The sequence below is a fragment of the Drosophila guanche genome, unplaced genomic scaffold (assembly GCF_900245975.1).
Source record: "Drosophila guanche unplaced genomic scaffold, DGUA_6, whole genome shotgun sequence".
NCBI classification, from domain to species: domain Eukaryota; kingdom Metazoa; phylum Arthropoda; class Insecta; order Diptera; family Drosophilidae; genus Drosophila; species Drosophila guanche.
Window position 1 is genome coordinate 5,529,225 of NW_022995744.1, and position 25,298 is coordinate 5,554,522.

Below are 25,298 nucleotides of genomic sequence, written 5' to 3' on the forward strand. Positions count from 1 at the left end.
TTACAATTTTGCTATGCAATAAACATATTTAATAATATTTGTTTATAGTAATATATTTTGTTTAACTATTATTCTCTTTGTTGGGTTTGTCTTCGCTGAGAAAACATTTGAGGTAGCTGCGTTTTTATGTTGCATTTAGTTGTTATACTCGTTCGTAGATATATACGCTTGATAATCCCTGATACATATATATATATAGTGGTAGTTGTTGTTGCTGTTGCTGTTGCATCTGGTGGCTAAGAAGAGCTTCGCTTGGGACAAAAAATAATAAGAAAACGAATAGAACGAACGAACGAAACGAAAAAATTAACTAAAATTTATATTTATTTTATTTTGTATATATAATATAATATAATATTACGATAGATATTACTCATGAACATATACATAGAAAATATTGAAATATGTGTTTGTTAAAATTAAAATTAAAGAATAGTCAAAAAAAAAACAGAGAATTAATCATCGAAACAATAAAAGGAAATTCAACATTTAAGAGAAACAAAAATAGTTGGCGTTGGTTTGGTTGTTTGGTTCAGTAAGTTCGTTTCAAAGGAAAAGTGCTCCATGATCGGTTGATGGATTGATGGATTGGCGTTTAAGGAGATTCTAGCCATGAAGTCTGCACTCAAAAGTAAACTCAATTTGACTAGATAATGGATGTTGGTTAGTTGTTAGTTAACTTTTGATTTTGGTCTCTGTGCTCCGACGATGCTACCAAACTGCGTCTGAATTTGTGGCTATTGCAGGTTCAACTGAGGATCACAGAACCCTTTCCACATACTAAAACCAACAGTTGCGGGGGGGGGGGGGAAGGATAAAGGTAAAACCAAACAAGAATCGGGGCGTGTAAAAACGGAAGAAGACATTGAAGAAACTGATCAGATATTATTTTTGCTTGTTATCACTTGCTCTTCTTATAACATACGACTAACAACTATCTTTGGGATTCGATTCGAACTTTGCTGGCTCTTCTCTTTGCTGCAATATTTTCCTCTCTCTCTCTCTCTCTCTGGCTTGTATTCTGCCACGCTCCACCAGCTCCTTTGGCTGCTCCTGCTCCTCATCCTGCACTTTATTTCTCGCTATAAAAATATAAACAATTTCTGTTTCCTGCAGGGGTGGGGGACTGGGGGGGAGGACTGATTTGATCTCTGATCCAACTGGCCGATCATCTGAAGTGTTGTCTCTCTGTGGTTGTGTGTGTATATCATCTGGCACACGCCACGTCAAGGCGCAGGAATATGGCATACATTCCAGGCATTGTCGCAGCGACTTTGGGGGTTTTAGGGTTTGGTTCGAGGTTTGAGGTTTGAGGTTCGTGGTTCATGGTTAGTTGGGCGGGGATTGCATACTACTGCCTCCACGGGAGCCTCCCACAGCTCTGGATTGTCTGCCGAGCCGCGCCCTACAACGCTTAGTAGAAGGAGCTGCACCAGGCATCGCCCGCCGTGGGGCTTAGCATGCCGACCATGCTCGTGCTGTGATGCTGCGTGGTCACGGCGCCAGTCGCCACGGACGCCGGCGATGCGTTGGTGGCATGCGTCGAGCTTGGCAAACATTGGAAGCAGTAGTTGGCCCCGTAGTTGCTGTCCCAGAACTGTTGACCCTTGCACTGGAAGCGCACGGCAAACTCCAGCCGCTGGCCCACATGCAGCGAATTGCCAAACAGCACAAAGGTGAACTTGTCCGAGAAGCCGTCGCAGGAGTTCTCCACATAGTTGGCCTGCAGATCCGCATAGCTGCGCCACCCATCCAGCGAGTAGCGAATGTGCACGGACTTGTGGAAGTCGAGATTACGCACGCGCACCGAGCCGGATATCGTCTGGTTGATGTTGTCCGAGACGGCGGCATTCTCCAGCGAGACCTGCTTCTCCCTGACCGCATCGAGGAATGTGGGCAGGCCGCCCGGCTGCTGGAACAGCGGCATCAGCAGCTTGTCCGACTTGGGCCCCATCTGCATCGGTGGCTCCGACTCGAGTATCTCCAGATCCTCGAACGCTGACTTCGGTATTGTGGGTATCTCGTCCAGGAAGGTCTTCACATCAGCCAGATCCAGGCCCAGCACATCGGCGAATCTCACAATCTTCTTGCGTCCGGGCGTGCCCGGTGGCGTCTTGCCCGTCTTCAGCGAGGAGCAACGCCTCACCCTCTGTGGCCGGCAATCGTCCTCGTCGTCTGTTGTGTCGATGCTGTGGGTGCTCTTCTTCTCTGCCGCCTCTGCCGCCTCGGCGGCATCCTGCTTGGCCTTCTCCAGCTGTGCCAGCTCCACATCCACTGTGAGATTGCTGTCTGTGGTGTCGGCTGTCACCGATTTGTCTGTCTCATCGACACCGCTGTCGGGGGAGGTGTCCGCCACGGCATCATCCCTTTCCGGCGATGCGGAGGTATCCAAAGTTCTGTCGGGTGTCGGCACATCGTAGACCCTCTCGTCTAAGATTGTGTCGGGTGTGGTCTCTCGGGCAGACACCTCGAGGGGTTCTGCTTTCAGTTCAAGCTGCTCCTCGGCGCCCACGTGACCATTGGTGAGAGTGCTGGGCTCTTCTTGTGGCGCCAGTGCCACAATGCTGGCACCATCCTTGTAGCTGTCGCTCTGTTGCAGCAGTTCGCTGAGTATTTGTGCTTGTAGGAGCGCCTCATCCTCCTGATCGATCACATCCACAAACAGCTGTTCAGTTTTCTGGTCAGCTGTGTCCTTTTGTGTCTCCTGCTGCTGCTGCTCCACCACCACAGGCTGCACCTCTTCCTTCTGCTCCTGCTGCTGACCGTTTGTCAGCTCGTGTCCCCCATTCATTGGCAATGCATTCACAGAGTCCGGAAACTCGACGGCGACAGGCAGCTTGCTCAGCTCTGTTGCCTGGGGCTGTGAAGTCTTTACCGTGACCAGGATCTGGTCCGGTATCACTGAACCAGCGACCGAATTGGACGCTGATGTGGCATCGAAGTAGGGTCCATCGGCGGCGCTGCTGCTGTGACTGCTGGCAGCGGAGGCGCACGCGTAGCCCGACTCGGCCGTCGAGTTGTGTGGCGTATTCGAGGCGGTTTCAATCAGACGCAGGTACTCGCACTCATCCACCGGACTACCAGGTGACTCCAGCTCACAGTCAAAGTCGAAGAACGAATCGGACTCGTGGCGCAGCGGCTGCAGATCGGTCACAGTCTGTTCAGAGTCGTGAGCATTCACCCAGGTGTTCGTGTTGGTGCCATTGATGATGGGCTCATCCTCGGGATTCTCAACGCCCTCTTCGTTTGCCTACAAACAAAAGGGAGAAGGAGTCTGATTAGTAAGAATTCAAATTTGGATTGGAAATTATATAAAACCCAGTAAGCCGCAACCAAATCAGTCAGAACTTTCGAACAACTTTCTCAGTTTTCATGTCGTAGTCGCAAAGTAGAGACAAATTGTCGTCCCAAAACTTATTTAGTTTAATAATTATAGAGTAAATTCACAACTCCGTCAAGATGAAGATGCTAAATTTGCGTTCAATGGCTCCGGACTTCGATACGATTGCCGTCGTGGCTGGCGGGTATCGTAATCTGGCGCTGAGAGACTTGCGTGGCCGTTATGTGCTGTTGGTCTTCTATCCCGCAGACTTTTCGTTTGTCTGCCCCACCGAGTTGCAGGCGTTCAGCGATCGCGCCTTGGAGTTCCGCAATGTGGGCTGCGAGGTGGTGGTCTGCTCGACCGACAGCCACTTTGTGCACAGCGCCTGGATGGGCCTGCCGCGCAAGAAGGGCGGCTTGGGGGACATGGACATCCCGATGCTGTCGGACAAGTCCATGAAGATAGCCAAGGACTATGGCGTGCTGGACGAGAAGACGGGTCTGGCCTTGCGCGCCACCTTCATCATCGATGGCGAAGGTCTGGTGCGACAGATCACCATCAACGACAATGGTGTCGGTCGCAGTGTGGACGAGTCACTGCGTCTTGTACAGGCATTCCAGTTTAGCGATGAGTTTGGTCTGGTTTGTCCCGTCAACTGGCGTCTGGGGGCCAAGGGTATGAAGCCGGATGAGGACGGCAAGGTGGAGTATTTCAAGAATGCCTCATAAACATAGATACACACATACACAATGTTTACACACGAGTACAGGCAGTTCAATAAATGTTACCCTTAATCCTTAATCCTTAATCCATAAGGATACATTGTCTTACCTGTGATCCCAAGGTACGCAGCTTGGAGGACAAACTCCGTGCGAATGCCTCGGCCCGGCCACGGCATGAGGACATCCCTATAGTTGGTATGATTGAGATAATGCTGCAGGGCTGCCTGCTGTCAGGCGTGCTTGAGTGTGTCAATGGTATATCGCCGGGATCGTTCATTTACGTCAAGTCGGGTGTATTGCAACGGATCACCGGAATATCTGCAAATAAATACCATAGAAAATGTATATGACGTGAGTTATAATATTAAGCAAATCTCTGTTGTTGTTTTCGCTCAAGTAAACAAATAAATTTCCCTCAACACTTTCTCTTTCTCTGAAAAACAGCTGGCAACATGCTATGTATATATTTTCTATAACATTTTGTATTCATTAACTGCAGCGCACATTAGCTTTCCATTTTTAGATGATTTGATTTAGTTGGCTGTCATTTATTTTTTAATAGATCGGTTAAGGAATTTATGCACAGAAGTTGTGTGGGAAGAGAAGAAAGAATAATGTTGTAGATATATATTCCTGCAGATCATTGATTGAAACAGAACCCTTTCAGAGCTGACAACACTATGCGTGTGTGAATCGATTGGTGGTATAAATCATGTGATGAAAACCCCGACGAACTTGATGACATCGCCCAAGTGGTAGCAGGTGACCATAACAAATTGTTGTTAACACTTCTTGTTCTCTTTGTTTTGCTCTTGGCACATGGGTTTGCTGTTTGTTTTCATTTCTTGGGTACCGCCAGCTGCACGTGCTTTACCTCTGATCAGGTGAAAAGCCAAGCCACGCCCATTCACAGAGTGAGATGGAGGCGGATACTACTGAGACAGAGAGAGAGAGACACGGGAAGTGGTGGGTGACGCCCAATTGAGACATCAGAGTGCCATTCGAAATTAGATGCGCCAATCGAGGCGGAGACAAAGTCAATTGGCCTTGAACTTTTTTTTGAGGCATTTATTTTTTCGTCTATTTTTTTTTGCCTCCTTCTTTTTCTTACTTTTTGTCTCGTTTTTGGGTTTTAGATATTTTACTTTTTATTTTTGGCAGCCTGCATAGGAAATTTAATTAAGCAGCAGAACAAAAATTGAACTGAACAAAGTTGTAAAAAAAGTAAAATAAAATAAAAGATCGTCCGACAATCGATCGATTAAGGAGGTCAAAATGCCGATCTCTTTGAAATTTCCTTAAAATTAAATCAACTGCCTCTGCCGGCATATAAGTATTTTCTATATAGTATAGAAAAGAGATTCCTCTGTAGATGAGGCGATGAGGCACCTTATGCCACGAACATATTTCACATGAATCACAGTCATCCCTTGGGTACGGGACCCGGTCGAAAAATTGCAGTTTTCTTTTTCGGCCTGAGTACCTTTACTCATTTTTTGCGCTTCTCTTTATTTCTTATAGATAGGTTGAAATTGTTGTTGGCTGTGTGCCAAGTGGCTAAATGCGTTTTGGGTGCAGATGACGTTGGACCAAGAAACGCAAAAAAAAATAAAAAGATTACAAAATATATGCATTAAGAGAGAGAAATATTTTCAGGGGGGGCAAAAAAGTAATTTATGAATTAAAGATCCACTGAAGCCTGACATAATGTGTTGATACATTTTCGAAAATAATTGAAGAATAAAAATTCATCGATTGCTTGGCATTTGTACACATTTCTACTTGAATTTATATTCCTCTCTTGACTTTCTTTTTCTTTCTGCCTAAAAATATTACCCATATAAATAATTATTGCTAATGCAGGCACACATTTTATAAATAAAATATATGCATAACAAACAAAATAAATAAAATAGAAACAAAACGAAAAGAGTTCTATAAATAAATCTACGACAACATATGTATGTTTCAATTCTGTTTTATGGCCGAAGTAACATTTCCGTTCTATTCTTTTTTGTTTCGTTTTTTTCGTTATTTGCTCACTTTCTTCATGGGTGAATCTTTTTTGGCTTGTTTTGACTGTTACTGAAAGATACGTGTACTTAGATGCTGCGATACTCTCTTAAGTAGCCCCGCACACGCACTGCGCAGAGAATTGGGAGACAGCCATAAAGAAGCTTAATTGAATTAAATTGGTGGAAATGTAGAGAGAATTGATATTACTTCAAGTGGTTAACGCAATAAAAATAACTTTGCATTATTCTTGATTGGTTCACATCACCGTCGCTGTCTGTTCCAGTGAAGTCAAGGTGCTGTTGAGGTGCCAATTCAGTAGATAAATATACATAATTTAAAAAGCATTTTACCTAGACTCTAAGAAGTGCGCATTTTGTCAAAACTGATCTAAAATATCACTCAAAGATGCTTGCGAAATTTAATATTTATGTAAGATGCAGAATTCCCAACTTAAAAAATCAGCAAGTCAAATCTCAATGGCGCACTTTCGCATGCATTTATACTCGTAGACACATAAGAGAAACACGATCTTTGATCACTGATCCGTTTCTAGCTCTGATATCTACACCACAGTCGCTTTAAGGGTCAATCAGTTGGAAAATAAGATATAGAATATCTTTAAAGCTATCAGAGCATCTCGAGGCACTTTTAGAATATTTACAAACTGATGATCGGAAACGCTTTGATGAGCCACAGATACACAGACACGGAGAAACAGGTAGAGTGGAAGTTGCTTATCACTGGAACAGCTCACTGCATTTGTCATGTCAATTAGTTAGTCACTGCACTAGTTATATGTAGATGCGCCATTCGCCATCCGATTGGATGTTTCTAGGCCTACTATTAGCATTTGCCGGTCGCCGGCTTATCACCTGAACTACACATGATATTTGCAATGTGGACGATGGGTTCGGTTCAATTCTGGTGGGTGTTGGAATATAGCAATTGCTGTTAATCGTGCTGCGGCGGCGTTTCGATTATAAAAGCTGATAACAAAAAATTTGCAATTTTATTTATAGCAAACGCAATTGACCCGGACCGGGAATTGTTTTCGAGCCGATACTCTCCCTGGGTGTGCACTCTCCCTGGATGTGCTGGCTGGCTGCCTCACTTACACTCGATCGCGGCCAGACAGATTGGTGATATAATCGATCCACTTGATAGCCCGCGCCGCTGGTAGAGCCAAACTTTTATTGGTCTCTCCGTATCACTCTTGTAAATGTTGTGGCAATTAATAGCTGGGGTTGGCAATGATGGAAAAACTACTGCGTCGGGCAGATGGCATCTGGGAATTCGGACATCCGCAGACTCGAAACTCGAACTCGAAACTGCACCACGTCTGCAGCGTCACGGTGTCGGCGGTGCACTGAATACAAAAACGATCTGTTTTGTTTTGTTTTTGGCATTCAGCAAAGCAAAATTCAAGCTGATTGATAAGGCAATATAGGATCGGTTCGGATCGAATCGGAATCGGAATCGAAATCGAAGCGCACCAGAATCGCAAATCGCAGCCAAACACACCGCCAACGTTGTCTGCTTGCTGCTGCCTGCCCTCACACTGATCGCGCCCTCAGTCCGCAGTCCAACACACCTCCTCCCTTCCATCCATCCATCGCTGTATCTGTATCTCTGTGTGTTTGTGTGTGTACTCATCGCAGTGCATCCCAAAAGGTAACTGCAGCCACCACCACTGTGCAGCGGCCGTCAGGCAGTCGCTTCTATAGACGGATGCTCGTGATCAGTGACGTCGTCAGCCTCGAATGTCTGTCTCAGTGTTCATCTTAGCTAACTGCTCTTCGAATCACCCTTCCGATTAGGGGATGATACACTTAGCGAAATGGTTTGTCAGATTTCATTAAATTTCAAGACAAATTTTCATTGAAATTTATGTTTTAAAAATTATATAAAAATGTGTACGAAATTCCATAAGTTCAGCAAAACAATATTCTTCAAAAGAACTCTGTACAGGGTACTACCGTTTCGTTTATGCCATACAACAGATTTGAATTACTGCAATAAATTGGTAAACACTCGAATATATATTGCTTTATCTTTCCTTTCTCTCGGTTAGCTTAGCTAGAGATAAAATAAATACATGACAGATAGCATGACAAAAACCATGAAAGGATCAGCGTGTCTAATTGCTCTCATCTCTAAGCCTATTTCAGTGTCCACCGCCCGCTGTGATTGCGGGTTGCCATGTTGGCCAATATCGATATGATATGACGCTTATCAGCTGACGGCTGTTGGTGGTTAAACCTGCGATTAGGTTTATGGGTTCATCGGCAATTTGTGATTGTTTAGACACAGGCGCCGGAATAGTTTGCACTTCTGATTTTGCAGGGCTCAACAATTCAAGTTAGATGGATGAGTGACAGGCAGAGACAGCAGCAGCTGATAAGAGACCCACTAAGCGGAGCGTTGAACTGCCCTACTAAACAAACAGGTTTGGACAGATCCACCACAGCCACAACTAGAAGTCATTAAAGTCTTAACAATCAATTAATTCAGACATTTATTCGCTTTTCTGTTCAACAAAGAGCGATAAGATAAGATTGGTGCTAAAGATGTTGGAGGTTAATCTAATAATGGAATTATGTGAATAGCTAAAAATATGATTAGTTATTTTAAAGGTACTTCGGGGGGGATGCTTGACATTGAAGATAAGGCAATTTGTGGCAAGAATAACACTTGGAGATAGTTGACTGTATATCGGAGCAAAGATCATTAGAGAGTATTTATACGCTGTCATTCACTGTCGCATATATCATCAGCATAAGTTCCTGTCAAAAATGCCCAGACCGGCAAGTGCCGCCCACGCTTTAAAGATAGATATGTATAATATCTGTTCGAGTTTGTGCGGTGTGTGTGCTGCCTCCATCAACAAACCACAACAGCTGACTGACTGGCTTTTCCTTTTATTTATAAATACACAGAAATTAGGAATATATATTTCTTTATGGTAAATTAGCCTAAAACTTAGACAGACACTCCCAACACGCGCCGCTCCGTCTTGGAGGATATCTTTTCTCCCCCTTGCGTGTCACTTGTTTTCGCTTTTGGGAATCGATTTGCATCGGAACTCCATTACAATCAATATACAGAATGGCTTTCACGAGCCTTGTTTCAAGCGCTAATTTGCTGACGGTAATTTGTTGCTGCTGTATCTAGCAGAGACTTTGCGTTTGTGTGAGTGCGTGTGTGCCGTCCCCGTCCCGTGAGTGTGGGGGTGGTGTTCTCACTCGTTTTTTTTTTTCAGTTTTTCGGCTGGCGCGTGTTTTTTGTATTCTTTTTTATATTTATTTTTTATTTATATTTGTATGACATTGCTACCCAGCGAAATGTCAAAAGCAAACAAAGCCAAGCGCCGTGACCAGCCAACCCACAGGGAAAACGCTTGCGCTGTTCCGAAAACACAGTTTCAGATACACAGATACGAACTGCTGGGGGCAGATACTTTCGATTTCCTCCTTTTATGCGTACGATTATTGCTTGTGTTTGAAGATAGGGCTTGGCATTGTTTTTGTTCTACTTATAGATTGTGTGATAACGAGCAATTTTTCGGATTGTTTTGCTGTGACTAGGATGGTCCTGGAAGTACGTCGTCAAGAAAGGGAGATTTCTTATGTAAGCAATTGTGTACGTGAAGTAATACCTAAATTAATAGTATTACGAAATTCGGACATATATCTGTATTACCATAATACGATGCCGTTTCAAACCCAAGTGGAAACTGCCATGCAAACTGATTGATAGAACTTCACAAATTGAAGAACAATAAACCAGTTTATCCCCTATTTATTCCAATCTATGGAATACACACAAGTAAAGTAATTCAACTTAATTATTATAGTCTGGTCTGGTAGATGAAACTTGAACTCCCTGAACTTATCCCCAATTGAACACGTTTCGTCTCTCCACTCTGTCTCTCTCTCTCTCTCCCCGGGGTTATTTCATGTTTTGGCTCAGCTCAGCTTCCAATCGCAATGACTTTAGATGCCATAATCAATGTCAAACGTATCTCATGGATACACGCACATGGTAATTGCAAAAAGAGCCAACCAGAATAATCACGCAATCGCTTTGCATATACATTTGTATGTACTATATCTGGAACACGCACTTAATTATGCTTCCACCTTGTGTATGGTGTGCATAGGAAATATGATGGAATTATTACCAACCTGTAGTTTTAATATAATTCCAAGGCGTTCCCTTTTTGGCCTTTGCCAACGTTCTGTTCTGCTGGCACTCGCAGAGGCGTAGGCAATAAAAAGAATTAGTTGTCAAAAGTTGTCGCATAAATATCGCCTACATATACCGATTTTTTTCTATATAGCATTCTATGTATATATGTGGAAGCGGGCCTTTTAGGTATTGCGTGCCTGGTTGTCGTTATGTAGTCGTCCAAATATGTGGGATAGAAAGGTTAAAGAAGGACTCCGCCAGTCGTGAACTTTCACTTTCACTCACTTTCACACACACATACATATACACCTTCACTTTTGTGTTTTGGGGGGCCAACAGAGGGCGCTAGTTGCTTAGATAACACTTTCCTTGAATGGAATTTTTGTATTTTCTTGAGATATGTTTTATTTCATTTATTTCTGTGTTAAATTATTATTACATTGGGGTTATTTAATTTATTTTAATTTTGTATTTTCACTCACGTTCCATTCAAAAGTTTTTTGATTTGGGTTAAGGCTTTGGTTTGATAACGATTCGGCTTGTGTTTTGATTTGAGGGTTCTCTGAGAATGGTCGGGCGGCTCCTACTACAACTACAAAACTCCACTCGGGCTGCACACATAAATCGGATAATATTTTGTAAAGTTTCACGGTTTTCTTTAGTTTATTTTTGTTTTGTTTTGGAATCCGTTTTATTTGTATTTTTTGTAGATTTTTATTTTATTATGATTTTGTGCCAGCGCTGAGTGGCAGCCGTGGCAGCAGCGCCCGTTGTAGTGGCAACATTGGCGACTTGGTCGCAATAAGAGTGTCATTCAAGGGCATTGCAAGGTCGCAGCAGTTGCGTCTTTCGCCCACTGGCGGCCGAGAGGCGAGAGCAGAGCGTCGACAGCCGACAGCCGCATGGCGAACGTTGCGGCTGCCTCTTTTTTTTCTTTCTTGTTCTCCGATACACAGATACCAAAGATTTTTTGAGAATTATTTTGCTTATTATTTCGGGTTTCTGCGACTGCTCTTTCTTGTGCAAAAACGGCCAACAGGGAGAGAGCGAGAGACGCTGCGATTTAGTTATTATTTGTGTTTATTAATTTTTATATCGTTGTATCTCAAAGATACATTTACTTGTCGAATATCTAGTTTTAGCTTCAAGTGGCTTTGCCTTGACTTGAATCTCGTTTTGGATCGCCCGTTTGGCCGTCCTGTCGTGTGGCAACTGAGGCAGTATCGCCAAAAGCTAAACCTTGCTGGGTTGCCGACTCTCTCTCTCTCTCTCTCTGTTTGTCTCGTCTCTCTGGTGCGGCAGCTTCTCTGTGGGCGGTTTTTGGGTGGCTATGTGTTCTAAATGTCATGAGAGGCAGTTCTAGAGAGCACGGTGGGCAAACAATTGAGAGAAAACTCAATTGGCACAGTGGAACACATATGTGGAATCAAAGAAGTGTTTGCTTATTTCAGTAGCAACCACCTCAGCAGCTATTTCTTACCCACTGTACAGCAATTGCTTGCTACTTGGCACTCTCCTCTTTTTCGCTTCTCACTCTCATTTTGCTCTCAGTTCTCGCTGTCTCTATCGCACCTTTACTGGGTCGTCAGGTGTGGAGCCGGCATTTCTGTCCTATTTGTTTTGTTTCTTTAGAACACTTTTGTTTGGTTTATATTTGCATTCTTTAATTGTTTGTACAATTTTTATGTTTGTTTCATTTAATGATTAATTGTTTTCTTTTCTTTAAAGCAAGCTGCAGCCCAGCCAGTGTGTCTGAGAGCAGTATAAACACCGTTACTATGTACACACACATGTATGCAGGTATGTATTTGTGCCTGGCATATTCCGCTCTGTATTATGTTTAAAGTGCGTTGACTTCGGGATTCAGTAATTGTAAATTGTAGTTCCCATTACATGGGAATTGTATTTTTTGAGGCATATACATATGGCAGACACAGATTCAGAGACAGACACAAATGCAGGCAAACACATGGTCATGCCACCCTCTCTTTTGTTGGCTGCTCTCTTCTGTTTTTCGTATTCTCTTTGCTGTTCCATTTTCATCTGTGGGTCAAGCAGCGACTACTTTCGCTTTCGTTTCACTGCGACGGCGCTCTGAAGCACAGCTAATTCAATTCTCCCTGAGCTCACTCCTCGTGTGGACCGCCTGGTGTGATAGAGGGACAGAAAACCTAGCCTGAACAATATTGGCTTTAAAAGCGGCTCCATTCATCACATGACATTAAATGAACTGCAATTAGTTTGAATTTTTGGCACAGGTGTCTCTAATTAGACACTTGGACAATGAATGAATTAAATTAATTCATTTTAGTTGGAATTTGATGGATAGATAGATGATATATATGTGTATGCAGATGAAAACTGGTGGTTAGCAGATATATTTCTAATTAAAAATGTCTATTTCTATGGATTTTACAATAAAAGTTGTAAAAAACATAACAGAATCGATTAAGGAAGACCGTTTCTATTAGAATATGAAACTGCACACCAATTTTGGGGCAGATATATATATAGCTAAAAATGTATAAAGCAAAACAAATTGTTTGAAGCTGTTGTTAACGACATAACGGTTAAAATGCCATGCTGCTAACTTGTTCACCTAAAACACCAAGTACATGTCAACTACACCAGAATGTAGTAAGCACAAATCTCTTCAGAGACACCTATCGACGAATGTTACGAATAAAACTGAGACGGTATTTTCGGTGCTTTTATGAAGCGTGTGACGGGAAAACCTTATCGATATGTTCGCGAAAAGTAGGTAGCAAAATTTAGTACCCCTTGGGGAGAGGATATGCTCGAATTGTCAATGCAAAAACATGTCAATATGTCTTGGAGATCCATCTAAACGAAGCAGATTATATATACAGAGATTGTAATCAGCACGTCAGTCTAAGATTTATTAATGTTTAAAAGTTTGGAAAGCAGAATTTCAATATTAGTTAATGGAAATAGGGTATTGACGTTCCACTCACTTATCGTTTTATGCTATTTTTTTGGTTCAACTTTTTTATCTTACAAACAACAAAACAAAGGATGTCATGTCAAGTCTTGTATGGAATTGATAAATCGGATAAAATTATAGTTTCAAGGCTGAGAGTTGTTACTAGCTGGTCATTTAAAATAGAATAGCAAAATCGAGAAAAATTAGTTAAATCGGTATATTTATGGTATATTCTTAAAGTTATATTCGGTATATTTCTGAGGGTCGGGAGGTGTTTTTAATCACAAGGTCCGCGGTTATACTAGTGGAAATTTCGTGCAAGTTTTTTAACAATTTCCTAATGACATAAACAAATTGAAAGTGAAAGGAAACCGTCAAAACGTCGCGTTTGTGGCTTCGCTTATATTTCGGTCGCACTATCGTTCGATCAAGAAACGGGAATCCATTCAGAATGAGTGCCAGCGTCGTGCTTTCCCGCCATGGCGCCCAACAACCTGCCCAGCAACAACAACAGCTGTTGCACCAGCAAGCTGCACTGCCTGCAGTGCGCCCATGTGTAAGTGGTTGCCATGGAAACCATCGGCGTCTCTCAGCTGGCGCTGTGGCATTAGTATGCGTACAGTTCACTGGTGTGGTGTGGGGTAGGCATGGAAACGAAACGGTTCTTTCTTCTTCTAATGTCAGTTCTAAGCTCTGGAATCAGCCTGTCCCATGAGGCTTAGGTGACAACATTACCGATCAGTTAGAACTTGGCTGCCGCGGGAGACGCAACAAGCTGTAAACAAGAAACGTACAGGCGGCACGACTTAAATATTTATGTTAGAGTTTATAAATAAACAATAAGCCAGTCTAAAGTCCCCAACCCAACTCTTTCAGATGCTCATCGAAGATGAGGTTCACGGAGTCATTGAACTGCCGAGCCACATACAGGAGATTGTGGAGCATCCGCTGTTTCAACGCCTGAAGAAGGTTCATCAGCTGGGCCTAGTGCCGTGGGTGTTGGAGCCTCATGCCAATCAGAAACGCTACGACCATTGCTTGGGGTGAGTCTCACAAATATATTAATTTAAACCCGCTTCTAACGCCTATCTCTTACAGAACCTACAAAAGCGCCCAGGATCATATGAGAGCCATTGAGCGCAACACTAAACTTAAGGCTAAGCTGCCCAATTGGTGTCGAATGGCCGTGGAGATAGCAGCGCTCCTACACGACATTGGTCACGGACCGTTTTCGCATGTCTGGGAATCGGTTTGCCAACAGCAGTTCGATGTAAGTTATTCGTTTTCTTCGATGAAGTCGGCTTAGCAACGTTCCTTTTTCTATATTCTATAGCACGAGGAGAACGCTTTGCACTGTGTGGATCGCATATTCAAGGATGCTCGTCACACGGAGCTGGTAGCATTGCGGGATGAAGGCTGTGGCCGTGGAGTTCAGCTCATTAAAGCATTGATATTGGGCGACACTGAGTACCTAAAATTTCCCATGATGGGGTATGCCTATATCTTTGACATTGTGCACAATAATCGCTGCGGCCTGGATGTAGACAAGTGGGACTATCTGCGGCGCGACAATAAACGCCTCAAACTACTCAGTCCTGCAGAGATGGACTTTGATAAGGTATTCCTAAAAGCCCGCATTTCGCTGGATGGCCAACGCATTGAGTATCGCTATGAAGACTATCACCGCATCTATGCTTTGTTCGAGGCACGCGGCCGACTCCATGTGGAGGCCTATCAGCATCCCAGAAATGTAGCCGCCGAACAGATCTTTGCTGATTTGGTGCAGCGTCTGGCGCCGCAACTGGTTGACCTGCGATCCAATGACGCAGGCTGGCTAAACCTGGACGATGAGCATGTCCTGGAGCTAATTCAAAATGATCCGATGGCCGCCTATTTCCGTGAACCAAAACGCGTTGTGGAACTGCATTTTTTCAATCGTTCAGATGCCAAAGTTGCAACCGTTTGCCGAATAATCGAGGCACCCGGCAAGGCCATGAAGCCCGATAACGCTTTCGCTTTTTATGGCAGTAAGCGGTATGAATGCTGATTATTTTATTAGTGCTCCATGTGATGAATGTTTTCTTTGTTTCATTCACAGCAAGAAGCGTCCAATCAATCGATGTCTGACAGCCACATCGTTCAACAAGTGCTTTCAATTAGATTAAAAATGCACCTCACACCCACACAATCATACACAATAATTGCTAACAAGTTAGTGACATTTTTCGTTATTGTTTATCTTTCATTTTGCCATAACAACCCGATATTCCATTCAATGAAGTCCGTTTTACATTGAGAGTTATGTTTTTGCCTAGTATGTATTTTTGTCTTACTCTTTTGTTGGTCAGTTTTGTTAGGGCCAGTTGCTGTTCATGATCGATTTGTATTCGTATTTACCCGCAAAAGAGTCTCAAAGCCGAAGATGTTCTTAGAATATTGATTTATTATTTAATACAATCTATTTTATGTGGTTTCTTATAGACTAAAATACTAACACAAAAATTTCAACAGTTCACTTGAAGACATCACAATTCGAATTCAGGTCTTACTAACCTTAAGTACACACTAATCAATATAAATATATGTATAAGTTGTATTTTTGATAACCAATTTGAAATATACACAGAAGAGAAACAACTAATTTGCTACATACAACACGTACAATAATGGTAGGGGGGCGGGGCACTTCTTAGCTGACTACAGTTTCGAGTATAATTTTTGAGTTTTGAGTGCTTCTTGTTCGTCTATACAATTATTTGTTCAATATTTTGTTGCTAATTGCCAACGATGCCGGGCGGATGTGCTGAATCTGTGATAATGCGCTGCGGTAAATGGGCGGCCAGATATTGTTTGTGCAGCCTCTGGCGACAGAACTGATAGAATTCGATCTCATTCGTAAAGTTGCGCCTCACAATATCCTTCACACTCTCGCTGACGGGCGGCTTAAAGTTGTTCTTGTTGATCTTCGTTAGGTACTCGGCACTGGCTGTAAGTGGATAAGTTCATACACATAGTTGTGGTTAGGGCTTGCCAGCGAATGTATCAAGTTCTCATTTGACAATCTCAAGTGGCACTTAAGTGGCTTTGATTCGTGTGTGCCTGAGTGCCAGCTGTGTCAGATCGTTTTTCATACACTTCAATTAAGGTTCGTTGACTGTGGAAATGTTTTTCCTAGTTTTAATGACTCAACTTACTTGCATATATATCTCGAACGCCCTCGAAGAAACGTGGCACATATTTTTCCAGCACAGAGAGCGTTGTGTTGAGATCTTCGAGCACACCAACAACAGCATATTGCTGTTCCACAGCAAATTTGGCCTTCTCCAAGGCACCCACCGTATTGAAGGGACTGAAATGCATAGAATTTTGAATTAATTTGAAATTTCTAAGGGATATCTCTAAAAAACAGCAAGCACTCACGTGCACTCGTAGTCATGACCGCAGAAGAACAAACTCTGGCGACGATGATCGCCAATGCCCTCGACCGTGACACCTTGGGTATAGGTGCACTCCTGATCTCCGCTCGTGACACACGTCTCGAAGTCCTTCTTCAGCCATGCTGGGTGTGGCAGCGGTAGATCGGGAAAGGCTGCCTTACGCTCCACAAAGTACCAGGGCGCCCTGACATAGTAGAACCAACTGATGACACGCTCCACAGGATCGCGCACCACATTCAGATAGATCGGCTTGGGCAGATTGAACTTGGTGAAGTTGGTGAAGCACACGTGCTTGATGAAGACCGAGGGCTCGGGCAGCTCACTGATCACCTCGGCCATCTCCTGCTGCTGATCCTCGGCCAGGCGTATGGTCTCCACTTTTTGTACCGCATCGCGATGGAATTGAAAGTTGTTGCGCTCGGAGAGGCGTCGAAGTAGCTCCATAAATGTCTGACTGCCAACCTTTGGCACTCGATTGAAGAATACCAATTCCATTTGGGCCTTTCGAGTGTTGTTCAGATCCCGCACATTGAGTGAAGACATCTGGTGAGGGAATTATAATTGATTTAATTAGGAAAACAAATTTAAATCTCACATTCTTGTCATCTCATTTTTCGTGTCTTTATTTACCTGCAGATCCTTGGTGTTTGATATGCATTTAGGGGGCTATTAAGGGGGCTTAGACTCTAAAGCTAAGGGATAATAAAACACAGAAATAGTTCTGGGGACCAACTAGATTTATTTGGTCAATTCTTTGGCTATGATTCGGTCAAAGTGTTATGTCTTTCAGTGAAGATTATCTTCGAGTTGCAGGGCCAAATATTGTTTGTACAGCCGCTGTTTGCAGAAGTAATAGAACTCGTACTCGTTGGTAAAGTTCCGTCTTACCATTTCCCTAACGTCTGGATCTACGCGGGGCTTGCGATTGTTTCGATTCCGATTTCGTATGCTATTACTGTGCACTGAAAGGGGATACAATTCCATTTAAAAGATTTCCCTTTGGAATGGTTTGCTTGAACACTTTCGAACCACCTGGGACTACCTACATTTGTACAGAAAGCGAGCATGATTGAAGAACCTAGGGACATACTTCTCCAGCACGGTCAGGGTAATGTTTTTCTCCTCCCAAGTGCCCACCACAGAGTACTCCTTCTCCACGCGAATTTTAGCCTCTTGCACGGCATGGGGCGAGTTGAAGGGTCTACAGATGGGACAGAAACATGGACAGACTTCAGTTGATCATTCCCCTACACCTCCTACTACTCACAAACAATCCAGATGATTGCCGCAAAAGAAGAGGGACTGCCGCTTAAAATCCTGCACATGATCCGCGACCGAGTGCTGGACAAACCGACACTCGGGACTGCCGTTTCGTACGCACTGATTGAAGCTCTGCAGATACCATTCAGCGGGTCTCTCCGGATGTCCTGGAAACATGCGCCGTCGGATCTGACGCTTGACCCTCGACCGGCGCTTGTAATAGTCGTGCACCATACGATCTATGGGATCCCGCACCATCGATATGTAGATGGGCTTTTTGTAGCCAAACGAACTAAAGTCCAGCCAATTCGAGTGAGCCATGTAGAGCGTTCCCCGCTCCAGGTCGCTTGTCCAAACAATTTCTGTCTTCTGTTGCCGCTCGGTGCGGGTTCGATTCATCGTTCTCACTGGTCCATTCAGCACCACATTCATGTCATTCATGCTGGACAGCTGTCGTATCAGCGGCATCATTTGCTCTGTGCACACTCGCGTGGGGCGATTGAACACGATCACCTCAAAGCCGGCAAATCGTGTATTGTTCAGATACATTTGCCTCACACGTCGCAGCTGGGAAGGTTGTTTGGGGGTCAGTACTCGGCTCCAAATTAAAGACAGACACAAGCACAAGGATTTATGGGCTGGATGAGACACAGAGTTTGTTCTTGTTGTTGTGTAGACTAAACTAAGGTAGTCGTCCCCCAGGAGGTTCCTCGCCCAAAAGTGTTCAAGCAAAAACGCAAACCTACAGTCAAAGACATGTCTGGCGCCCCTGAAGAATCTTGGGATGTATGCCTCGAGCACGGCCAGTGTTATGTTCGTGTCCTCCCAGCTGCCCACCACTGCATAATCCCGTTCCACATTCCTCTTGGCCAGCTGAATGGCGTGTGGGGAGTCAAAGGGCCTGGGAAACAACTGTCAGCAGAGTCTTTAAGCAAAGTGAATTGACTTACAGACACTCGCGATTGTGGCCGCAGTAGAACAGAGATTGTCGCTTATAATTCCCATCCGTATCCTTAACACTCCCAGGCACATATTGACACTCGGGATCACCGCTGCGAACGCACTCGTTGTAGCTCTTCTTGAACCACTTTTCCGACTTCATGGTCGTGTTGGGAAAGCGTCTGTGGACAATGGCATTGCGGTAGCCGCTGCGTACGTAGTAGAACCAGCTGATCATTCGCTCCACGGGATCACGCACCAGATTAATGTAGATGGGCTCTGGCAGTTCGTATCTGCGAAAGTCCAGCCAATTGCAGTGTTCAATGTAGATGGTTCCAGGCTCTAGATCTGCCACCCAAACTGCCTGAATCACTCGTTCTCTGGGCGCACGGGTGCGGGAATTAATATTCAATGGTCCTTTGGTCACTACGGTCATATTGTTGAGCGGTGCCATTGTCTGGGTGAGCTGCATGAGGGCCTCACTGCCCACCTTGGCGCCGCGATTGAAGAAGACCACCTCGAGTCCTGCGTGCCGCGTGTTGTTTAGCCTTTTGCTGCTGAGCGATGCCAGCTGGAGGGATGCCAAGGGATTACTATCTACTATCCAAGGGCTTCTCTACAACGGTTAGTTACAGGGTGTGGATATTGGATACTTTATTAACCAAGAAAAACTACTGACAAAACTAACAACAACTAAAAGGAAAAGGAAATTCAGTCAAAAGATAATGAGAACTTAGGGATACAAATTCAGTCGCTCCAACTCTGTGCGCTTCAGGGCTATGTACTGCATATAGAGACGCTGCTTGCAGAAGTAGTAAAAATCATATTCATGGGTAAAGTTTCGCCTGACCATGGCCCTAACATCCGCATCCACATGGGGCTTGCGATTGTTCCGATTGCGATTCATTAAACTCTCCTGATAGACTGCAAACGAAAATGGATCAAATGGATCACCCTCCTTGTCTGTAATATCTGGTGATGGTCTTACTCTTATAGATCATTGAGGCACGTGCAAAATAGCGTGGTATATAGTGTTCCAGCACGGCTAGCGTGATATTTGTCTCCTCCCAAGTGCCCACCACAGCGAATTCAGTTTCGACTCGACGCTTGGCCATCTGCACGGCCAGCGGTGAGTTAAAGGGCCTGCAAAAAGGGTCAAGGTCAAGTGTTGAGCTACCGCACTAGAGGCTGGAGTCTCTCTCTGCTGAACTCACAGACAATCCTGCTCGTTGCCGCAAAAGAAAATCGATTGTCGCTTAAAGTTGGGCACCGCATCGGTCACCGTCAGCGGAATGTACTGGCACTCCTTGTCGCCACTGCGCACGCAATCGTTGAAGCTCTTCTTGAACCAGGCTGTGGGCTGGATGGGCGCCAGTGGATTCTTCCTGTAGAACAAGGCATTCCGATAGGAGTTGCGGATGTAGTAGTACCAGCTGATCATCCGCTCCACTGGATCGCGCACCAAATTGATGAAGATGGGCTTGGGCAGGTTGAATTCATTAAAGTCGATCCAGTTTGTGTGCTGAATGTAGACGGAGCCCTCGTCCATGTTGTAGATGTAGGCTGCCAACTCCTCCTGCCCGCGGGCATTCAGGGAACGTCTCGTCTGTCTATCCACTCCATTGACATTGATTTTGAAGTTGTTGATGTCCTGCAGATGTTCCATGAACTCCATGAGCGACTCGCTGCCCACTTTGGCACAGCGCGGAAAGAACAGACGATCCATTTCGGCCTTGGCCGTGTTGTTGAGTCGACGCGGCGTGAGGCCATCTAACTGAAGGGTGGGAGGGGATAGGGTTTAGGGTTTAGAAGCGGTTCGTTGTGGCAAACCAAAAGGATGAGACACACAAAATGGAATTACAGAGTACACAGTGTGTTTGGCGGGGTCTATTCTAATGTATCTACTGTTTATTTAAGTGGAAATTTGTTCGAAAATGTACGTATTATATCACACCAGCTAATGTCTAGCCTAGCCTCCTGTCCGACCACTAATTCAGCATTCCGCGACTCTCCAGCTCGTTCAGATTGAGGGCCAAATACTGCTTGTACAGACGCTGCTTGCAGAAGTAATAGAACTCGTATTCGTTGGTGAAATTCTTGCGAATCATGGCCTTCACCTCGGGCTCTATGAACGGCTTGCGTTTGTTCTTGTTCCGATTGACGATCCTGTTATTGTTCACTGCACAGTAAGGGATTCAATAAGGTATTTTTCTATACTTTGCTTTTGGGTTACACCTACTCTCATACATCAGCTTGGCGCCACGAAAGAAACGCGGTATATAGCGCTCAAAGACGGTCAGCGTTATGTTTGTGTCCTCCCAGCTACCCACGACAGCATAGTCCCGTTCCACATGCTCCTTGGCCATTTGTAGGGCCGTTGCCGAATTAAAGGGACTAAAAGATGGGCGAGTATGAGCGCCATTAGCTCTGTAACTCCCTGCTGTGAGTTTTTGTTCCCGTTTTCTACTTACATACAATCATCGTGATGACCGCAATAAAACAGAGTTTGCCTTTTAAAATTGGGCACAGCATCCTTGACCGTATGGGGCACGTACTGGCATTCCGGATCACCGCTCTTCACGCACTCATTAAAGTTCTTCTTGTACCAGGACTCCTTCTTGATCTTCAAATTGGGCTTCTTGCGGTACTCGATGGCATTCTTGTAGGAACTCCTGGCATAAAAGTACCAACTGATCACCCGCTCCACGGGATCTCGCACCATGTTGATGTAGATCGGTTTGGGCTGATCAAACTCCTCAAAGTCCAACCAATTAATGTGCTCTATGTACATGGTGCCCTCTTCCAGATCAGCGACAAATTCCGCCATTTCCCGCTGATCATCTTTTCCCAACTGACGCGAAGTGGGCTTCGAGAGACCCGATCTGTCGAGGGTTAAGTCTTCGTTGTAGTTTTCAAGAGCCTGCAGTAGCTCCAGCAATGCCTCGCTGCCAACTTTGGCGGCACGATTGAAGAACAGCACATCGATATCGGCATTTCGTGTATTATTCAGACGCGTAGCGCTCAGATGTTTGAGCTATATGATGGCAGGGGATTCGAGAGATCAGTGGATCTGTTTGGATTTGTTTCGTTGTAAGCTCTTAGGTTCTAGTGAGAGAGAGATAGATTTGCCCCTCTGTAGTTTGGGTTATTAAGCGATAGTGGGAACCCTCACAGCGGAATAAATAAAAGCTTTGCCCCTAAGCCTAATCGTAATAGAAATAAGCGCCTCAATTACTACTCCTCTGTTTTATTTCGTTCTCTTTTAACCTAAATATGAGTCTAATTTTTAATGGCCATTTCGTTGGCCGCTTCCAAACGAGCCAGAGACTTGTCCATGCGCTTGAGATCGTTCAGTTTCAAGGCTAGATACTGCTTGTGCAGGCGCTGGCGACAGAATTGATAGAATTCGATTTCACGCGTGAAATTCCGACGCACCATATCGAGTATGTCCTGCGATATGTGAGGCTTCATTGGGTTATCGTTCTGCTTCTCCGCATGCAGACCCGCTGTAAGCAATCAATCACAGTCTCAATCAGAAGTTAACCCAAGGGTTTCCCAACCGACTTACAGTAGTACATTTTGGTAGCATCTGCAAAATAGCGGGGCACGTAGGCCTCCAGCACAGCCAGAGTCTCGTTTGTGTGCTCCCAGGTGCCCACCACAGCGTACTCCCGCTCCACATTCAATTTGGCCAATTGCAGGGCCAGGCGAGAGTTGAAAGGTCTAAGGGGGGAAACGGTGACTGAGCGAAGAAGGGAGAGAGAAGCATCAGGGACACTCACGTGCACTTGAACTCGTCGTGGCCGCAGAAAAACAAAGTCTGCCTGCGATGATCGCCCACATGCTCGAGTAGCGAACCCTCGATGTAGGTGCAGACCTTCTCGCCACTCAACACACACTGATCGTACTCGGTGTTGACCCACTTGGGGTTGGGCATTTCCCGATTGGTGCGCCTGCGACCAGGCACAAAGATCCATGGGGCGCGTATGTAGTAATACCAACTGATCACCCGCTCCACGGGATCACGCACCATATTGATGTAGATCGGGCGGGGCTGTTCGTTCTTGGTGAAGTTCAGAAAGTTGACGTGGCTGGCGAAGACAGTGCCATCCTCCAGATTGACTATATTCTCAATCATATCGCTCTGCTCGGGCAGCTCTAGCAGTGGCAGGACTCCGCCAACCTGGGGATCCTTTTCGACCTCATAGTCATGGACTTTGCCCAGCTGACGCATCAGCTCGATCAGCTGCATGCTGCCCGTTTTGGGCACGCGATTGAAGAACACCACATCAATGTCGGCCTTGGGGGTATTGTTCAGATCTTGGGCATTCAACTGAAGGATCTGCAAAGGGGATACCTTTGAGTAAGTGGGAGGGAATGTTGGGGAGGTCGCACATGTGATGGGTGGGTTGAAGCTAACCAAAATGCCCAGCAAAAAAAGGATTAGTAGCGAAAAAAGACAGAGAGAGAGAAAGACACGCGGGTGGAAAGTTGTGTGTAAAAAGTCTATTGGTGCTCGTAGATCATAGAAGTTCATTCTTAGTTGACTATATATGTATATCCGAGAATCGTGGCTTATTGATGGCTATATACTGCATGTACAATCGCTGCATGACGAACTGGTACAGCTCGAGCTCAAATTTAAAGCTGTCCTTCAGATACCGCTCCACATCCTCATCCAAACTGTTGTTGTGCGGCGTCGTGTTTCTTGTAAATGTTTCGGTTTGCGCTAGTGAAGAATATGTGTACATCAGAGACTCAGTCAACAAAACAATTGGCAGTGGAATAACCTACAGTAATAGACCTTTGCGGCACCTGCAAAGAAACGCGGTATGTAGGCCTCGAGCACGGCCAGTGTGACATTCGTTTGCTCCCAGGTGCCCACCACAGAGTATTCCTGCTCCACATTCCTCTTGGCCATTTGCATTGTTGCCTCGGAGTTTAACTGCCTGAATAACGATTGCAAATGCTTGAAACTAAAACAGCAGCAAGGGAAGAATCGCTGTGGGGAAAACCTACTTGCAGATTGCTGCATTGCCGCACAAATGCAAATTGAATCTTCGCCAGTCGCCGTTGAAGGGATTGTGCGCATCGAACACACAGTGCGGAGCTATACGCTGCTTCACGCACTCGTTGAATGTCAGGTCGTAGTAGGTTTTATCCTGAATTTTCTTATCGGGGTTGCGCCGCGCGTACTGCGCCGCGATCTTCGGGTGTCGCATGTAGTAGTAGGCGCTGATCACCTTCTCTATGGGATGGCGCACCAAGTTCATGTAGATGGGCCGCGGCATGTCATGTGCCGTGAAGTTCACCCAATTCGTGTGCTCCACATAGGCCGATGGTTCGGAGAGTTCCATTAGCTGATGCACGAATTCCCTTTCCTCCACAAAGCTGTCTAGAATAGACCTTTTGGGCTGTATCACATTGCGGAATGTCTCAAAGCCGTTCTGATTGCCCAGCTCTTTGATTAGGTGGGTCATCGACTGGCTGCCCGTCTTTTCAATGCGATTAAAGAGCACAAATTCCCGTTCGGCCTTGGGTGTATTATTCAGTCGTGCCGCATCCAGTTCTTCCAGCTTTAAAACGTAAGAAAAACGCAGAAAAATCACAGCAAAAAACAACAAGCCAGACAATTACAGATGCTTTTTTGGGATGAGTAAAGTTAGTGGAACTGAAAAGACAGCTGTCCGAACTACGTATTTGTATCCTACTGAATAATGAATCAAATTTCTTGTGATAATCACAATTCCAAGTGTCTATTTATTGAGAAATATTGCCGATACAAGCGCTGCTTGCAAAAGTAATAGAAATCGTACTCCTGTGTGAAATTTGCACGCATTATTCGCTTGATCCTTTCGCTGATCTTGGGCTTCCAGTGGTTCGTATTGCGCTTCCTAAAGGCCAGACCTTTAACGGGTTCTGCAGAAACAATTTGTGAGACAAGCTGCAGGGTATCTTCAAGTAAGTTTTTACCGTAATACAGCTCGGTGCTGCCCCGAAAGAAACGTGGTATAAAATGCTCGAGCACGGCCAGGGTCACATTCACATCCTCCCAGGAGCCAACTACCGAAAAGTCGCGCTCCACATTCTGCTTGGCCCGTGCCACAGCCGCGGGCGTATTGAAGGGTCTGTGCGTGGCAAGGGAAAATCATCTTAGGAATAAAAGATATCGGGACTACCTACTCGCATAGGGGTGCATGGCCACAGAAGAACAAACTCTGTCGCTTATGATCAGCGGAATCCTCTTTGAAGTTCAGCCCATAATCATAGCGACACTCAAAATCATGTGTCAGCACACAATCCTCAAAGTTTTTCTGATAGTGAGTGCGATTTTCGAATTTTCCAGTAATTTTAAACATTTGCAGGGAGTTCCAGGGCGTACGCTTGTAGTAGTACCAGCTAATAACCCGCTCCACGGGATCTCGAATCTGCACAAATTAGGGAATGATTTTTGAGAGGAAAAACAGAGC

The 25,298-nt window shown here is 44.9% G+C and overlaps 8 protein-coding genes across 18 annotated transcripts in view; 2 read left to right on the forward strand and 6 right to left on the reverse strand.

Moving 5' to 3' along the window:
* LOC117579635 (lysophospholipid acyltransferase 5) overlaps positions 1 to 25,298 on the reverse strand; it is a 64,950-nt gene that overhangs the window by 18,577 nt on the left and 21,075 nt on the right. The gene's annotated exons all lie outside the window — the stretch shown is intronic.
* LOC117579630 (glycogen-binding subunit 76A) lies at positions 998 to 11,450 on the reverse strand. Of its 3 annotated transcripts, XR_004573506.1 has the most exons (4): positions 10,245 to 11,450; positions 4,154 to 4,362; positions 1,346 to 3,250; positions 998 to 1,309 (listed from the first exon to the last, which is right to left on the reverse strand). XR_004573506.1 is itself a non-coding variant. In XM_034265596.1 (3 exons), the coding sequence occupies exons 2-3, from the start codon at positions 4,319 to 4,321 to the stop codon at positions 1,415 to 1,417; spliced, it is 2,004 nt and encodes a 667-aa protein (XP_034121487.1). In that variant the 5' UTR covers positions 4,322 to 4,362; positions 10,245 to 11,450; the 3' UTR covers positions 998 to 1,414. The 3 variants fall into 3 exon arrangements, 2 of the variants coding, with proteins under 2 accessions (XP_034121487.1, XP_034121488.1); XM_034265596.1 differs by having other exon boundaries at positions 998 to 3,250; XM_034265597.1 differs by lacking the exon at positions 10,245 to 11,450 and adding an exon at positions 7,176 to 7,611 and having other exon boundaries at positions 998 to 3,250.
* On the forward strand, positions 3,389 to 4,123 carry LOC117579640 (peroxiredoxin-2). The gene has a single exon (XM_034265618.1). The coding sequence runs from the start codon at positions 3,460 to 3,462 to the stop codon at positions 4,048 to 4,050; it is 591 nt and encodes a 196-aa protein (XP_034121509.1). The 5' UTR covers positions 3,389 to 3,459; the 3' UTR covers positions 4,051 to 4,123.
* Positions 7,990 to 15,826, forward strand: LOC117579636 (deoxynucleoside triphosphate triphosphohydrolase SAMHD1 homolog). Of its 4 annotated transcripts, none has more exons than XM_034265612.1 (5): positions 7,990 to 8,083; positions 14,069 to 14,235; positions 14,291 to 14,462; positions 14,526 to 15,226; positions 15,291 to 15,826. In XM_034265612.1, the coding sequence occupies exons 2-5, from the start codon at positions 14,069 to 14,071 to the stop codon at positions 15,355 to 15,357; spliced, it is 1,107 nt and encodes a 368-aa protein (XP_034121503.1). In that variant the 5' UTR covers positions 7,990 to 8,083; the 3' UTR covers positions 15,358 to 15,826. The 4 variants fall into 4 exon arrangements, with proteins under 4 accessions (XP_034121503.1, XP_034121502.1, XP_034121505.1 ...); XM_034265611.1 differs by lacking the exon at positions 7,990 to 8,083 and adding an exon at positions 13,462 to 13,748; XM_034265614.1 differs by lacking the exon at positions 7,990 to 8,083 and adding an exon at positions 13,939 to 13,982.
* LOC117579631 (heparan sulfate 2-O-sulfotransferase pipe-like) overlaps positions 15,916 to 25,298 on the reverse strand; it is a 36,228-nt gene continuing 26,845 nt past the window's right edge. Inside the window, exons 4-6 of one of the 6 annotated variants that reach the window (XM_034265602.1) lie at positions 16,613 to 17,172; positions 16,387 to 16,541; positions 15,916 to 16,178 (exon numbers count right to left, since the gene is read on the reverse strand). In XM_034265602.1, the coding sequence (XP_034121493.1) occupies positions 15,967 to 16,178; positions 16,387 to 16,541; positions 16,613 to 17,172 (927 nt within the window). In that variant the 3' untranslated portion in view covers positions 15,916 to 15,966. Of the gene's footprint in view, positions 16,179 to 16,386; positions 16,542 to 16,612; positions 17,173 to 17,793; positions 18,791 to 18,839; positions 19,400 to 22,059; positions 22,335 to 22,396; positions 22,552 to 22,610; positions 23,171 to 23,319; positions 23,558 to 23,622; positions 23,778 to 23,847; positions 24,405 to 24,439; positions 24,957 to 25,011; positions 25,257 to 25,298 lie in introns of those variants that run through there. The other 5 variants (XM_034265601.1, XM_034265606.1, XM_034265605.1 and 2 more) reach the window with 5 other exon arrangements.
* On the reverse strand, positions 17,349 to 17,862 carry LOC117580403 (heparan sulfate 2-O-sulfotransferase pipe-like; the record flags this gene model as incomplete). The annotated part of the gene is made up of 2 exons (XM_034266950.1): positions 17,349 to 17,591; positions 17,676 to 17,862. Coding segments are annotated over 2 exons (363 nt in total), but the record flags the coding sequence as incomplete, so codon positions are not given.
* On the reverse strand, positions 19,406 to 20,554 carry LOC117580404 (heparan sulfate 2-O-sulfotransferase pipe-like). Its single transcript, XM_034266951.1, has 3 exons — positions 20,043 to 20,554; positions 19,838 to 19,971; positions 19,406 to 19,791 (listed from the first exon to the last, which is right to left on the reverse strand). The coding sequence occupies exons 1-3, from the start codon at positions 20,552 to 20,554 to the stop codon at positions 19,562 to 19,564; spliced, it is 876 nt and encodes a 291-aa protein (XP_034122842.1). The 3' UTR covers positions 19,406 to 19,561.
* Positions 20,616 to 21,862, reverse strand: LOC117580405 (heparan sulfate 2-O-sulfotransferase pipe-like; the record flags this gene model as incomplete). The annotated part of the gene is made up of 3 exons (XM_034266952.1): positions 20,616 to 21,007; positions 21,068 to 21,222; positions 21,300 to 21,862. Coding segments are annotated over 3 exons (909 nt in total), but the record flags the coding sequence as incomplete, so codon positions are not given.

Bases quoted from the DNA above. Each gene is read 5' to 3' on its own strand.
- LOC117579640 (XM_034265618.1), top strand. From the start codon at position 3,460: ATGAAGATGCTAAATTTGCGTTCAATGGCTCCGGACTTCGATACGATT.
- LOC117579636 (XM_034265611.1), top strand. From the start codon at position 13,644: ATGAGTGCCAGCGTCGTGCTTTCCCGCCATGGCGCCCAACAACCTGCC. The intron at 14,463-14,525 runs GTAAGTTATTCG...TATATTCTATAG, and splicing joins TTTGCCAACAGCAGTTCGAT to CACGAGGAGAACGCTTTGCA. The intron at 15,227-15,290 runs GTATGAATGCTG...TTTCATTCACAG, and splicing joins GCTTTTTATGGCAGTAAGCG to CAAGAAGCGTCCAATCAATC.
- LOC117580404 (XM_034266951.1), bottom strand. From the start codon at position 20,554: ATGGATCGTCTGTTCTTTCCGCGCTGTGCCAAAGTGGGCAGCGAGTCG. The intron at 19,972-20,042 runs GTGAGTTCAGCA...CCCTTTTTGCAG, and splicing joins GGCAACGAGCAGGATTGTCT to GCCCTTTAACTCACCGCTGG. The intron at 19,792-19,837 runs GTGCCTCAATGA...CAGATATTACAG, and splicing joins TATACCACGCTATTTTGCAC to ACAAGGAGGGTGATCCATTT.
- LOC117579630 (XM_034265596.1), bottom strand. From the start codon at position 4,321: ATGAACGATCCCGGCGATATACCATTGACACACTCAAGCACGCCTGAC. The intron at 3,251-4,153 runs GTAAGACAATGT...TTTTGTTTGTAG, and splicing joins TGCGTACCTTGGGATCACAG to GCAAACGAAGAGGGCGTTGA.